At 42.8% G+C, this 15,735-nt stretch overlaps 2 protein-coding genes across 2 annotated transcripts; both read right to left on the bottom strand.

Annotated features, from left to right (window-relative positions):
* Positions 1 to 18: 18 nt before the first annotated feature.
* Positions 19 to 5,276, bottom strand: LOC129821014 (carbonyl reductase [NADPH] 1-like). Its single transcript, XM_055878213.1, has 5 exons — positions 5,179 to 5,276; positions 4,829 to 4,909; positions 3,995 to 4,283; positions 3,641 to 3,748; positions 19 to 2,421 (listed from the first exon to the last, which is right to left on the bottom strand). Exons 3-5 carry the CDS (start codon positions 4,278 to 4,280, stop codon positions 1,946 to 1,948), a joined length of 870 nt encoding a protein of 289 aa, XP_055734188.1. The 5' UTR covers positions 4,281 to 4,283; positions 4,829 to 4,909; positions 5,179 to 5,276; the 3' UTR covers positions 19 to 1,945.
* Positions 5,277 to 10,726: 5,450 nt separating this feature from the next.
* On the bottom strand, positions 10,727 to 15,473 carry LOC129821013 (ATP synthase subunit O, mitochondrial-like). Its single transcript, XM_055878212.1, has 7 exons — positions 15,376 to 15,473; positions 14,874 to 14,918; positions 14,614 to 14,724; positions 14,051 to 14,180; positions 13,434 to 13,546; positions 11,141 to 11,227; positions 10,727 to 10,950 (listed from the first exon to the last, which is right to left on the bottom strand). The coding sequence occupies exons 1-7, from the start codon at positions 15,400 to 15,402 to the stop codon at positions 10,840 to 10,842; spliced, it is 624 nt and encodes a 207-aa protein (XP_055734187.1). The 5' UTR covers positions 15,403 to 15,473; the 3' UTR covers positions 10,727 to 10,839.
* Between the last annotated feature and the right edge of the window lie 262 nt (positions 15,474 to 15,735).

Here is a 15,735-nt window from a genome sequence, read left to right as displayed (position 1 = left end):
TAACTGCCCACAAGCTGCATGTTTAATATGTTACTTTTTATCAAGCAATCGTTTTCATTACATGTTTACAGAGACAATTAAGTAACGTGTGTAACTATTCAGTGCACATCAACCTATCCCCTGGCTCGTTTTCATTACATTTTTACAGTCATTTTTGAGACAATTAAGTGATGTGTTTAACTATTAAGTAGACATCAACCAAAACCCTCTGGCTCTGCAAACACTTCACAGTGCAGTAGATAAACTACAAATAAAAGACAAATTACAATGTTTTTTTAATTGCTCTTTACTGATGTGGTTATTAAATGGTTATTATACAGCAATACCTATATGGTTAATTCACACACATGTATATAACTGCCAAAATAATGGAAACACGAGTTAATGAGGGATAGGCATACAAAGTATATTGAAAGCACTTCCACTCAGGTGTGGCCCCTGAGTTAATTAAGCAATGAACAGTCCATCATGCTTAGGGTCATGTATAAAATGCTGTGCAGGCCATTATTTTGGCTATAGGATGACAATGCCCCCATCCAGTGGCATAGGCAGAAATCAGTTGATGGCAGAAATCAGTTGATGGCACATAATAAACCATAGACCTATTAGACTAGAACATGATGCCCTGATATAGTCTAGCGGTTAAGAGCATGATTTCTGAAAGTGTTGAATGAAAGCATTGTTGTAGTGCTGATCGTTGTCTCTGAATGTACTGAAAATCTCTTTAAGGCCCTTGATTAGACCAATGCAATGCAATCAGTGATTGATATAGGGGGACTGGCCGGCCTTCATGGCAAAATCACTGATATCAAATGGCAAATTCTCCAACATCCTCTTCTATGCACGGTCTCTTTAAAAAAAAATTACACTGAGCTTGAGCTTTGTTTGGCCATTTTACTTGTTTTTGCTAGCTAAATTGACTAGTGAGTCTTAGCTAGCTAACAGTGAGTAGCCTACACAGTGTAGCCTAGCCAACACAGCAATAGCTACTGTTTACCACACAGGGTATCAGCATGAAGTGACACGTGCCAGAACCCACCCTTTATTTAGAAATTGATAAGCTAATTGTTTTGTTTTTCTGAATTAGTTTAACAGTTAATAATCAATAAATTAAAATTCATTATATAGGCCTAAATTAAAATAGATTTTAGTACAGCACTCGATTTTATGTAAGATGTCCTTGAGTATTCTGAAAAGCATCTGCCAAATAAAATGTATTATTATTAATATAAATGTCCCTTTCGATGTCCCACCCCCTCCCTACTGCTTGCTATGAATTATATCTGATGGTGTATGCATGTTTAGACCAGTGCTTGACTTGTACTGAAATAAGTGCCGGTACTCATTTTGGGTGCCGGTACTATTTATATTTAAGTGAACTCCTCAATACTTTTGTGCTAATATTCTATAGGAGGTGAAGGAACTCAAGCAGAAGAAAATGTGAGGTGCCGGTACTCAGTTCCGGTGAGCTCCTGCCCACGTCAAGTATTGTGCTTTGGTAAAAAGAAAAATAATGTCCCATTTGGAAAATATTATAATAATTTTTTGCTCAATCTGATTGGGTGGACTTGCCCGCCACTGCCCCCATCCACAGGGCAGGAGTGGTCACGTAATGGTTTGATGAGCATGAAAACGATGTAAACCATATGCCATCTCAGTCACCAGATCTCAACCCAATTGAACACTTATGGGAGATTCTGGAGCGGCGCCTGAGAGTGTTTTCCACCACCTTCAACAAAGCACGAAATAATGGAATTTCTCAAGGAAGATGGGTGTCGCACACCTCCGATAGAGTTCCAGACACTTGTAGAATCTATGCCAAGGTACATTGAAGCTGTTCTGATTCATGGTAGGCCTACATCCTACTAAGACACTTTATGTTGCTGTTTCCTTTATTTTGGCAGTTACTTGTATATATTATAGTAGCAGATGAAAGGGTCCAAAGTCAGGGTCCCTCATCCATTGTTGCACCTGTTGGTGACCCCGCCCATACCTGTACCTGTCTATCCACCACAAACTCCCCCTGGGGCTCCTGTGTTGCTGGAGGCAACAGCGCCAGATACACAGGTGTGTCAGCCCCCTCCGCAGGCGTCTTGGTCCCATTGGGATAGGTCATGTCAGACTTCACCCAGCCCGGGCAGCAGGAGTTTATCAGAATCCCTCTCTGAGGCATCTCTCTTCTTAGCCTGCGGGCCTGGATCCGGGTAAGGGCCATCAGGCCTATTTTGGACACCCCATAGACTGAATTTGGCCAACCCTTGTTGATGTGGTCTCCAGCTTTGGCCTCAGCAACAAAGCGCTTCATCAGAGCCACTAGCTCCTCCTCTGTGATGTCATCACTGCAGAGCCTGGCCTGGAGGTCCGGAGAACACATATAGAGGGTGATATAGCCCACGATGCTGGCAACATTCACTATCCTCCCTATTACAGACAGACAGATAGTTAAGTTAAATTAAAGGAAAAATCATATGGAGATTAATTAAGTGATTTGGCATGGGTGTTGTTTGGCCCAAAACGAAGTCGAGATAATGTCTAGATGCTTTTTATAGTGGAGATCACGTTTATAAAGTGCCTGGCTGGGCTGATGAGACAGTGGATTGCGCAGTCAGATGGAACAGAGTAAATAAGCATTTTAACGTCATAGATTTAGCCTGCGGTAACTTGCGTAATAGACACCGGCTGGAATGCGGTTTTAACCAATCAGCATTCAGGATTAGACCCACCCATTGTACAATTAAGTGATAATGCCTGAGAAGCCGGTATTTGGAGAATATATTGGCACGGGTGTTGTTCGTCTCAGGCCGGCAAACCGCGCCAATATATTCTCCAAACAACGGCTTCGAGGGCATTATCACTTTTATACAACGGGTTAGCAATATATTAAAATAATGATTGACATATTTTAATTAAAAACGTTGTTTTGATGAATTTATTCATACTATTTCATCCTTCCACAAGATATAGTCCTGACACAAATCTAGGCTTGCTACCCAAGCCGGCTGGTCGGTCGTTCGTTCTATTGGTTCGGTTGCCAGAGATGCAACCAAGTCGTTCCGTCTTTTTGTTCTGTATCTATGGACGCGACCCAATTAGTTCGTTCTAAATGTTCTATTGCCATACTGGCTGGCAACATTCTTATGCCTTGCTTGCTATCTAACTAACTACGGCTAATTTACAGTCACGTCAAAAAAGTGCAGCCAGAATAACGAATTTGTTTAAGCTGTTTTCCAGTTACATTTATTTGGATACATCCATAACAATGAGCTAATAAGGCGCGATTTCGGCTGGCATAGAAAATGTGCTCACTCGTCAGAACACTGTTGTTCAGAGGAGCTAGCCAACAACACAGCTAACACTATCACTTCAAACTGAAGCTGGAAATCGAATTTGAATATTGAAACAATGTTTCAAATGTCGGAGAGACAGTGGAGTGATCAGTGAGATGGAACAGATAAATAGGCATTTTAAGGTAATATATTTAAGATTTAGCCTTTGGTAACTTGTGGAATAGACACCGGCTGGAATGCAGTTTTAACCAATCACTATTCATGATTAGACCCACCCATCGTACAATAAAAAATAATCATTGGGTACACTACCAAATAAGGGATAGTTTTCCCCCATGACACAAGGGTTTTACCATCTTTCTTCAGGAGAGGGAGAAATTCATTGCACATGTCTCTGGTGGCGAAGAAGTTGGTTTGGAGAATGCGTTCTGCTTGGCTGCCAAAGGATGCAGGGTCACCTCCTGGACATAGAGGGAGCTATTAGTTCACTTTAAAATGTCACTGCATCCCAGGCCAGCTAACACACAATACCCTTATTGCAGGGTTTCCAAAACTCGGTCCTGGGGCTAGTTTAGTTTTTTGCCCGAGCACTACACAGCTGATTCAAATAACCAACTCATCATTAAGCTTTGATTATTTGAATCAGCTGTGTATTGCTAGTGTGTCATAGACTTATGGTGTGTGTTTGTGTAACAATGTGTAGTTACGTTTTGGGGCGATGCCTGCGTTGTTGATCAGCACATCCAGACCCCCGTACTCCTTCATGAAATGCTGCCGGGCCGCCTGGATGCTGACCGGGTCTGTGATGTCCAGCTGGAGGAGTCTGGGCTTGAGTCCCTCCCTCTGCAGATCCTCGACAACAATGGCCCCCCTCTGGACGTCCCGGGCACTCAGATACACATCCCCTTTAAAGCCCTGGCACAACGCCTGCACTATGGCTAACCCCAGGCCACGTGTGGAGCCAGTGACCAGAACCACCTGTGGACCAGACATCACCTCAGAGAGAGAAAAATCAAAAGCTATAGATTCAGAAAGTTATAGAGCAGGGTTATTCAAATATTACCCAACGAGGTCTGGAGAACTTCTGTTGTACCTGATAATGAATTTCACAAACACTGGTTTCCCAGGTCTAAACCAGTCCCTGATTAGAGGGGAAGAATAAAGTAAAAATATCTATGGAACTGGCTTCAAGGTCCAGATTTGAATTTGAGGGCTAGTCTGAGCTACCGGTAAACATACAATTCACAATACATTAACATGTGTTTAACATGTCGCCAATATACATTAAAGGTATGTTGCTCCAGCACAGGGCTAGCATGCCTAATTCAACTAATCAAGGTTGATTTGGTAGTTTAATCAGTTGTTTTAGTGCTGATCTAGAACATTAGCTGGCACACCGTAAAATATATTTGAAAAATCCATCATATCCACAATCTAAACATACATTAAAATGGAACTCCCTGAGCAATTTAAACAGTGCAGATTATAATTAACTTACACCAGTGAATAAAGAATCATTTGTATTCAGATGTATCACTTACCAGTGTGAATGTATAAACTGTTACAACGTAGTATGGAGCACACCACCGTCTTTGCAGCTAGCACAGTATGGATTGAGACACCTAGAAGTGGCAGAGCATATTCTCTTTAATTAGTGGAGGTCTAGAATGTGACAAAATGTCACCGTACTTTTTCAGCTAACAAGCTCGCACTGCTTCTCCCTCTTATCTCCCCCTAATCTTCTTCCTCATTCCTTCCTCCCACCCACCCACCCACCCGCTTCCCTTCCCCAACCTCTCTTATAAACCCAAAGTGGGAGTTTTATCTCAAAAGTGGGAGTTATATCTCAAAAGAGAGATACATTAATAATCCATTATGAACAGCAACTTACAGTATCATTCAACACAATAACGGTCAGAGAAGTAGAAGCCCTGCCCGAGCATTCGATTTCTTCAAGGTGCTGGTGATGACAGGAAGGAACAACTGAGCTCAAGATTCAAGACACAACATGCAACATACAGTACAAGTCAAAGGTTTGGACACACCTACTCGTTCAAGGTTTTTTCTTTATTTTTACTATTTTCTACATTGTAGAATAACAATTAAGACATCAACACTATGAAATAACACACATTTAATAATTATGTATTAACCAAAATAGTGTTAAACAAATCAAAATATATTTTATATTTGCGATTCTTCAATGTACCCACCCTTTGCCTTGATGACAGCTTTGCACACACTTGGCATTGCATTGTCCACAATGCATAGTAGAAGCTGTTAAGAAGTATTTTGGTCCTAGGCTTTGCGCTCCGCTACTGTTTGCCGTGCGGTAGCAGAGTGAACAGTCTATGACTGGGGTGACTGGAGTCTTACAATTTTTAGAGCCTTCCTCTGACATCTCCTGGTATAGAGGTCCTGGATCGCAGGCACCTTCGCCCCAGTGATGTACTGGGCCGTACGCACTACCCTCTAAGGTGCCTTGTGGTCGGAGGCTGAGCAGTTGTCGTACCAGGCAGTGATGCAACCAGTCAGGATGCTCTCGATGTTGCAGCTGTAGAACCTTTTGAGGATCTGAGGACCAATGTCAAATCTTTTTAGTTTCCTGAGGGGCAATAGGCTTTGTTGTGCCCTCTTCACAACTGTCTTGGTGTTTGGACCATTCTAGTTTGTTGGTGATGTGGAACTTGAATCTCTCAACCTGCTCCACTACCGACCCATGCATGAGAATGGGTGCGTGCTCGCTCCTCCTTTTACTTTAGTCAACAATCATCTCCTTTGTCTTGATTACGTTGAGGGAGAGGTTGTTATTCTGGCACCACACGTCCAGTTCTCTGACCTCCTCCCTATAGGCTGTCTCGTCGTTGTCAGTGATCAAGCCTACCACTGTTGTGTCATCTGCAAACGTAATGATGGTGTTGGAGTCGTGCCAGTCATAAGTGAACAGGGAGTACAGGAGAGGACTGAGCACGCATCCCTGAGGGGCTCCAGTGTTGAGGATCAGCGTGGCAGATGTGTTGTTACCTACCCTTGCCACCTGGGGGCGGCCCGTCAGAAATTCCAGGATCCAGTTGTAGAGAGAGGTGTTTAGTCCCAGGATCCTTAGCTTAGTGATGAGCTTTGAGGGCACTATGGTGTTGAACGCTGAGATGTAGTCAATGAATAGCATTCTCACGTAGGTGGTCCTTTTGTCCAGGGGTGAAAGGGCAGTTTGGAGTGCAAAAGAGATTGCATCATCTGTGGATCTGTTTGGGCAGTATGCAAATTGGAGTGGGTCTAGGGTTTCTGGAATAATAGTGTGCATGTGAGCCATGACCATCCTTTCAAAGCACTTCATGGCTACGGACGTGAGTGCTACGGGTCGGTAGTCATTTAGGCAGGTTACCTTAGTGTTCTTGGGCACAGGGACTATGGTGATCTGCTTGAAACATGTTGGTATTACAGACTCAGACAGGTTGAAAATGTCAGTGGAGACACTTGCCAGTGCATGCTCAGAGTACACGTCCTGGAAATCCGTCCGGCCCATCGGCCTTGTGAATGTTTAAAGGTCATACTTACGTCGGCTACAGAGAGCGTGATCACACAGTCGTCCAGAACAGCTGATGCTCTCATGCATGCCTCAGTGTTGCTTGCCTCAAAGCGAGCATAGAAGTGATTTAGCTCATCTGGTATGCTCGTGTCACTGGGCAGCTCGCGGCTGTGCTTCCCTTTGTAGTCTGTAATAGTTTGCAGGCCCTGCCACATCCGACGAGCGTCGGAGCCGGTGTAGTACGATTCAATCTTAGTCCTATATTGGTGCTTTGCCTGTTTGATGGTTCGTCTGAGGGTGTAGCGGGATTTCATATAAGCGTCCGGGTTAGAGTCCCACTCCTTGAAGGCAGCAGCTTAGTGTGGATGTTGCCTGTAATCCATGGCTTCTGGTTGGGGTATGTACGTACAGTCACTGTGGGGACGACGTCATCGATGCACTTATTGATGAAGCCAGTGACTGATGTGTTGTACTCCTCAATGCCATCGGAGGAATCCCAGAACATATTCCAGTCTGTGCTAGCACAACAGTCCTGTAGCTTAGCATCTGCGTCATCCAACCACTTTTTTTTATTGATCAAGTCACTGGTGCTTCCTACTTTAGTTTTTGCTTATACGCAGGAATCAGGATGATGGAATTATGGTCAGATTTGCCAAAAGGGGCAGCGAGGGAGAGCTTTGTACACGTCTCTGTTTGTGGAGTAAAGGTGATATAGATTTATTTTCCCCTCTGGTTGCACATTGAACATGTGGATAGAAATTAGGCAAGACTGCTTTCAATTTCCTTGCATTAAAGCCACTAGGAGTGCCGCCTCTGGGTGGGCGTTTTCCTGTTTGCTGACTGCGGTCTTAGTGCCAGCATCCATCTGTGGTTGTAAATAAACAGTCACGAAAAATATAGATGAAAACTCTCTTGGCAAATAGTGTGGTCTACAGCTCATCATGAGGTTACTTCAGGCGAGCAAAATCTAGAGACTTCCTTAGATTTTGTGCACCAGCTGTTTATAAACATACCCAGACCGTCCCCCCTCGTCTTACCGGAGTGTGCTGTTCTATCTAGCCGGTGCAGCGTATATCCCGCCAGCTGAATGTTATACATGTCTGTCATTCAACCACGATTCGGGGAAACATAAGATATTACAGTTTTTGATGTCCCGTTGGTAGGATATTCGTGATCGTACCCCTTTTAAATTATTGTCAAATGATCGTTGGCAATTAATATTGATGGTTAAGTCAGATTTCCCACTCACCGTCGGTGGAGCCTTATTAAAAGGCACCCCGCCCTGTGTCCTCTATACCTGCAATTCTTTCTCCTGCCAATGACGGGGATATTGTCCTTGTCGGGTGTCTTATGCATATCCTGTGCGTCCTGCTTTTTGAAGAAAAAATCTTTGTCTAATCTGAGGTGAGTGATCGCTGTCCTGATATCCAGAGGCTCTTTTTTGCAGTACGATACGGTGGCAGAAACATTATGTACAAAATAAGTTACAAATAACGCGAAAAACCCCACATAATACAATTGGTTAGGCGCCCGTAAAACGGCTGCCATTTCTTCCAGCACCATCTTCAACCTGCAGGTCAGGTTGACTGACCTCAAAGAAGAAAAAAAAGTGAACACTCACGGTCCTGCCACTCAATCTCACTGATGCAGCTCAGCATGCAAACACACAACTCACACCATAGATAGATGTATCAGCAGTTCATGCGTACAGTATTTGGGAATAATCCTGGCTATCCAACGCAACTAATGTTTAGTAGCAGTTTCACTGAACTGCGTCTCAGAGGAAATAGAAAAACAGAATTACAGATCAAAAAATGTATTTAATAATGAGTTGATTCTGGCCCATCCACCTCATCGAATAAAAAAGGCTACCTATTTCACATACGTAAGGTAGGGGAGAATATAGAACAGCCAGGCATAGCCATTGACTGGCCACAAACAAAAATAAACCATTATTTTTGCAGAAGCAAGACCTGTACTGGTAATCTCAATCAGTTGGACAACTGCATGTAACAACGTTCTTATTCATTTGTGTGCTTTGCACTTTTGACTTTACATGCAGTAACCTTAAAACTGACATGAATGTGGAGTAAATGGACACGCAGCTCATTAGTTTGAAGTGACTTTCTTCCAACCTTGCCGACAGCAACACTGAAAAGTGAATCTCATGTTTTGCCACTAGACAGACAAAAAAATTGTATGCAGCGTGTTTCAACACGTTTGCTCAATGGCACTGGTCTGATAGACTGGTTATTCAAGTATCATAAATTACAGTGCCTTCAAAAAGTATTCAGACCCCTTTACTTTTTCCAAATTGTTACATTACAGGCTAATTCTAAAATTGATTAAATAATAAAATGTCCTCAGCAACATGCACATAATACCCCATACTGACAAAGTGAAAACAGTTTAGACATTTTGGTAAATATATTAAAAAGAAAAAACAGAAATACCTTATTTACATAAGCATTCAGAGCCTTTGCTATGAGACTCGAAGTTGAGCTCTGGTGCATCCTGTTTCCATTGATCATCCTTGATATGCATCTAAAACTTGGGAGTCCACCTGTGGTAAATTCAATTGATTGGACATGATTTGGAAGGCACACACCTGTTTATATAAGGTCACGCAGTTGACAGTGCATGTCAGAGCAAAAACCAAACCATGAGATCGAAGGAATTGTCGGTAGAGCTCCGAGACAGGAATGTGTCGAGCAACAGATCTGGGAAGGGGTATCAAAAAAATGCCTGCAGCATTGAAGGTCCCCAAGAACACAGTGGCCTCCATCATTCTTAAATGGAAGAAGTTTGGAACCACCAAGACTCTTCCTAGAGCTGGCCGCCCGGCCAAACTGAGCAATTGGGGGAGAAGTGCCTTGGTCAGGGAGGTGACCAAGAACCCAACAGTCACTCTGACAGAGCACTAGAGTTCCTCTGTGGAGATGGGAGAACCTTCCAGGACAACCATCTCTGCAGCACTCCACCAATCAGGCCTTTATGGTAGATTGGCCAGACGGGAGCCACTCCTCAGTAAAAGGCACGAGAGCTCGCTTGGAGTTCGCCAAAAGGCATTTAAAGACTCTCAGACCATGAGAAACAAGATTATCTGGCCTGATGAAACAAAGATTAAAACTCTTTGGCCGGAATGCTAAGCGTCAGGTCTGGAGGAAACCTGGCACCATCCCTACAGAGAATGGTGGTGGCAGCGTCATCCTATGGCAATGTTTTTCAGCAGCGGGGACTGGGTAGACTAGTCAGGATCGAGGGAAAGATGAACAGAGCAAAGTACAGAGAGATCCTTGATGAAAACCTTCTCCAGAGCGCTCAGGACCTCAGACTGGGGAGAAGGTTCTCCTTCCAAAACGACATCACCCCTAAGCACACCCAAGACAACGCAGGAGTGGCTTCGGGACAAGTCTCTGAATGCCCTTAAGTGGCCCAGCAAGAGCCTGGACTTGAACCCGATTGAACATCTATGGAGGCCTTGAAAATAGCTGTGCAGCAACACTCCCCGTCCAACCTGTCAGAGCTTGAGAGGATCTGCAGAGAAGAATTGGAGAAACTCCCCAACTACAAGTGTGCCAAGTTTGAAGCGTAACACCCAAGAAGACTCAATCGCTGCCAAAGGTGCTTCAAGAAAGTACTGAGTAAAGGGTCTGAATACTTATGTAAATGTGTTATTTTAGTTTATTTACTTGCTTTGTCATTATAGGGTGTTGTGTGTAGATTGATGAGGGAAAATAAAAAAATATTTTAAATAAGGCTGTAATGTAACATGGAAAAAGTCAAGGAGTCTGAATACTTTCAGAAGGCACTGTATCTAAGCTGATAAAAACAGGCATATGATTTTCCCTCCACCAGCAACAACCAGTCTGCATGGACACAGAAATAAAGACATTTCAAATACAAAGTATATGTTACAGAATATTTTATTATGAACAACTAGACAGGATCTTAGCGGACATAGCGCTGTATAGGTTGCAGAAAGCAGAGAAACATCCCCATGCCCCGCTGGACGAGACAGACTTAACTATCTCTGATGATCTTGGTCAATTTGTGGATCTTTGTCTTGGTGGACATGTCCACATACTTATCCCCAATGCTGACAATCATACCGCCCAGGATGGAGGTGTCAGACTGGAGGGAAAAGCAAAATAACACAGGAAGTTAAAGCACCAGTCGACACCATAGCAATGTATGCGACTGGATATCAGCATTTTCTTGTTTAGTGCTAGCCTTACAGTCCTAAACCATTGCATCTACCTTAAATTAAGTACCAAAAAAGCCTTATTGTGCCATAGAGGGCACGAATTGAGTATGGCCTCACCTTAGTCTCTAGTATGAGAGTCTCTCCCTTTGTCAGGAAGCCGTTCAGAGCCACCTTCAGATCTGCCAGGTTAGCTTCATCCAGGGGCTGTTATACACACAAACAAAAATATCAAATCAAATGCTACAATAACTGATATGGAACTTGGATTGACAACCATATACCAGGGGTTCTCAAACTTTTTTGGGCCGCGGATCCCTTTTGTGACAGCAAACTCCTCAGGGATGCCCTCATAATGGGGCGGCAGGTAGCCTAATGGTTAGAGCGTTGGTGGTTGGTGGATCAAATCCCCGACCTAACAAGGTAAAAGTCTGTCGTTCTGCCCCTGAACAAGGCAGTTAACCCACTGTTCCTAGGCCATCATTGTGAATAAGAATTTGTTCTTAACTGACTTGCCTAGTTAAATAAAGGTAAAAAAAAGAAAATTCAATCAGAATATCTCATGTGAGATAAAAACATTATACAAAACAGTATACAATCTGTCAGATTTTATATCCAGCCTGTAAACTACAGAAAAGGTTATTTTTAACGCTTTCATATATCTTTCATGTATCATATATCTGCTACATAATTTATGTTAGATCATTTTTTGGACGGAATGTTGGTGGTGTGCCGCAGCGATGCGTCTCTCCAACAGCACCCTGGAGAAGCGAGCTGGGATTGGACAAGCAAAATATTTTGCGCACCTGCCTTTGACCAAGGGGCACTGCTTATCACAGGGCGGCATCAGTACTCACCTAAAAAGCTCACCTAAACAATGAAATTGTCATTGTTTTTGGCAGAATTATGTGAGGTTTTATTTATGTGGTGTTGTTGGAGGTGCGTCTTGGTCAGTTTAACTCAGAAAATGCCACCCTCGTTAATCTGCCGCCACAGGCGGACGCCTAATCCCACTTAATGAGCGGGCCGGCCGTGCATTTATGTTTAACACAATATTTAATACAATAAGTATTGAGTTGTATATACCAAAATGTATAATTGGTGGAGTACTGTGGATACCAATACCGCTGTGAGCCTGCCAGACCCATGTTGCCCAGGGTTAAAGACAAACATGATTTCCCTGTGTTTTATATACAGTTACACATTATGGAGGTTGGAATAATAATGTGAAATTATTGATAAATGCCCTTTTAGTGTAAGAGCTGTTTGAAAAGACAGCCTGAAATTTCAGCCTGTTTTGGTGGGAGGGATTTCCATGGTGACATCACCATGCGGTAAATTAGTTAAGAAACAGAGTTTCAAATCTCTCTGCCAATAACAGCAAATTATTTCATTTTCCCCTCCCCACTCAAAGCACTCTCAGACAGTCCAATGTTCTCTCTAAGATGCGCGTACACGCAGTAGCCCCGAGACTGCCACGCAGCTTCCCCAGGACTGCTGTGCAGAAATATTAGCCCACAGAGAGAAAACACGAGATTGAACTTGACTCAACTTTCTAGAGCAGTGGTCACCAAGGCATTCCTAGTTGATCGCCAAACATTTTTTTTATTAGTCTCGGGCTGTTGGTGGTAGGTACACCTGATAGTGAGTTATTAGCCCAGTTGTAAATCAGCAATAGGGTCGTGATTGCTTCCTACAAGAGCACAAAACGTGTATAGTTCTAGAAAAGAGAGTCAGGTAGAGGTTTTTTTCCATCTTAAAGGGGAAGTGCTGTATTTTGAAATAGCTTATTCAAGCTTAAGTAGCCAATAGGCAGAGGGTAGAATAATTTGTCTGATTCTCTAATAATGGAATGGGAATAATAATTAATTGTATTTTGCAAAGTGGTTTCTTGCATCAAACAACATTTTCAGTCACCTTGTCTGAAGGACAAGTGGATAAACAGTTTACTGTCAAGTCCTGCATGTTTTTTTCTTCTCATGCAATGTAGGCCTACATTGAACACCAGACATTGGCTGCTACTGTAGGCTGAATGATAGAACAGCTATTTCCATGTTAAAATGTTTATGATCAAATAGCCACAGTAGCCTACATGGCCATTGTGAAAACTAAGTGTACAAAGCTGTCATCAAGGCGGATACTTTGAAGAATCTCAAATATAAAATATTTGATTTAACACTTTTTTGCTTACTATATGATTCCATGTGTGTCATTTCATAGTTTTGATGTCTTCAATATTATTCTACAACGTAGAAATGACTAAAAATAAAGAAAAACCCTGGAATGAGTAGGTGTTTCCAAACTTTTGACTGGTACGGTATTTATTTTGTGATCTTGGCCGTGGAACCCCTGTAGTACGACCCAACTGAGAACCAATGCCATATACAACAAATGTGTGTGTGTGTCACCGTACATGTGCTGTGGTGACAGTGCAGATGACCTCGCCACGGTGAGCGCTCATCATTTTTGCAAAGGCACCAATGACATCTGCGGTCAGGGTCAGGCGGCCATTATCTGCCAACACAGCTAAGGGAGGAGAGAGGAGGACAATGAAACCATGTTAGCCTAGCCAGTAGACACAAGTAACTAACATTTTCACTATATGCATTTGCATCATCATTTGCATGAACTAACATTAGTAAGGGTGAGGATGTTCTCATAACAATAGCCAAAATACTCTTAAAGGACTCTTTCCTATTCTCTCATTTGCATCACTAGCTAATTAAGATCACTTGTGAGCAGCAAACAATACTCTTAGCTGACATTTACTTCACATTCATGATTACAACTAAACGATCAAAAGGTATGGCGTGACATCCATAATGATTTTTCCATTTTAACGTTTCAAACGGTTAAGAGGGACAGAAAACACGGAAAGGAAGACGAGCAGTAGTTTGGTAGAAGAGTCTTGACAGCAGAACAACAACGTTTTCCTCCACAAACCTGCCCCATTTCATTTTCTTACACAACAGCAGTCTCCAGAACAAGAGTGGCATGTGCAGTATAACTTAGTAAGGCTGGGCAACTCACTGATGAGGTTAACTGTGATTGGGGAGAGATTTGCCTTAGTCATGGCAGCACCGAAGTACTTCAGCTTGAGGCTGCGCTTGACATGGGGGTTCATCACGATACTGGACAGCTTGGGGTCCTTGATCAGAGACTGACAGAGAAGGAAAAGACAGAAATAGAAAGAAAGCTGGTCAAAAAGTATATTGTGGCCACAGACAGTGCCAAACAGACAAATGTATGGTTTCCCACAACTGGCTGTGATTGGGAGTCCCATAGGGCGTCGCACAATTGACCCAGCATCGTCTGTTTGGTCGGTGTAGGCCGTCATTGTAGATAAGAGTTTGTTCTTAACTGACTTGCCTAGTTAAATAAAGGTAACACAGTTCCCTCAAACTCAACTCTGGACCTTGAAGCCAGCTCCACTGCGTATTAATCTCAAGGTAGAACAGAAAACCAACAGGCTCCGTACCTCGTAGGGTAAGAGTTGAATAGCCATGCCAAAGTTAATAGAGTGTATAAACATTACACACTTGTGGCCAGACTGAGGACTAAGACAGGAGACAGAGGTGCAGTGGATAACTTACTGACAACGTGCCCATCTCCTTCTCTACTTGTTCCAGTTTCTTCTGCTTGCTGGCAGCAGAGAACAGGGCTGTGGCATAGCGGCCTCCAACCCCATACACGTCGATGGGGGGCTAGAATAGAAAACGGACACAAAAATAAGCTATAAAACAACTATTTATTTGAATCACAAAGCCAATGACATTACTCAAGCTGTGGCGTGCGTCATTGACTTAATATTACACTGATCAGAGGACATGGGCAGTACTTCATTTATTCTTACCCTGATCAAAGCTTGTCGAAGAACTGAAGTGCTTAACTTACGCACCTGCAGAAGGAAAGAGATCGTAATCAACCAATGACTATCTTCATAAGTGACATCTGGAGTGCCTTAGGAAGTTAGTGTTGGTTTGCTTGACCACATTTTCTACAATAAAGTTGTCATTCGCATGGCGATAATAATAACTCTGTCTTATGGACGTTGGACAATATTTAACAGTAATGCCATCGGTTCGTAGGAAAATGCCCAACAAACGTAGATAGCTATCCAGCCAGGTACCTAACAATGTTGATGAAGTTAGCCGGCTGTCGTTAGCTTGCCAGCGGGCTTGTCAAGTTCATGCCAGCATGCAAGGCCTCGCGTATTCTGTGTTGAAAACACATTCTACCGATATCAAAACAATACACATTGATCTGTTTTGTCCTTGTTAATAATCTAAATACATTCTCAAATTAAAAACAGAGCCGTAGATCGCATAACATTCTTGTTTTTTAGAAAGTCATACCTGCAGCCCGAGTCCTAAAGCTGCCATGTTCTCCTGCGACTGTGTACCGTAGGTCAAAACTTCTGCGCATGACAGCCTGTCACACAAAGTACGTAAATTCAGAAACGAGAAGCATTACGGGAAACGTAGTTCATATGTCAATAAGCGGAAATGTATTTCCTCGACCTAAAAAACGACGAAGTGGAAATTCACTGTCCTCGTCAGCAGACAAGCAAACAACTTAGTTGCGTGGATAAACATGTGGGGCCAGCATTTCTCTACACCTTCAATCACATCTGCTATGTGCATGTGACCAATAACATTTGATTTGATTTTGATTTAATTTGAATATTTTTTTTAGCAAAGCCAATTATAGTACTT

The sequence above is a fragment of the Salvelinus fontinalis genome, chromosome 23 (assembly GCF_029448725.1).
Source record: "Salvelinus fontinalis isolate EN_2023a chromosome 23, ASM2944872v1, whole genome shotgun sequence".
In the NCBI taxonomy this organism is placed as follows: domain Eukaryota; kingdom Metazoa; phylum Chordata; class Actinopteri; order Salmoniformes; family Salmonidae; genus Salvelinus; species Salvelinus fontinalis.
This window is presented reverse-complemented; position numbering and strand designations above follow the sequence as displayed.

Bases quoted from the DNA above. Each gene is read 5' to 3' on its own strand.
- LOC129821013 (XM_055878212.1), bottom strand. From the start codon at position 15,402: ATGGCAGCTTTAGGACTCGGGCTGCAG. The intron at 13,547-14,050 runs GTGAGTTGCCCA...CTCCTCCCTTAG, and splicing joins AATCACAGTTAACCTCATCA to CTGTGTTGGCAGATAATGGC. The intron at 11,228-13,433 runs GTACGGTGACAC...TGTGTATAACAG, and splicing joins GCACTGTCACCACAGCACAT to CCCCTGGATGAAGCTAACCT.
- LOC129821014 (XM_055878213.1), bottom strand. From the start codon at position 4,280: ATGTCTGGTCCACAGGTGGTTCTGGTCACTGGCTCCACACGTGGCCTG. The intron at 3,749-3,994 runs GTAACTACACAT...CTCTATGTCCAG, and splicing joins CGCAGGCATCGCCCCAAAAC to GAGGTGACCCTGCATCCTTT. The intron at 2,422-3,640 runs GTAAAACCCTTG...TGTCTGTAATAG, and splicing joins CCCTCTCCTGAAGAAAGATG to GGAGGATAGTGAATGTTGCC.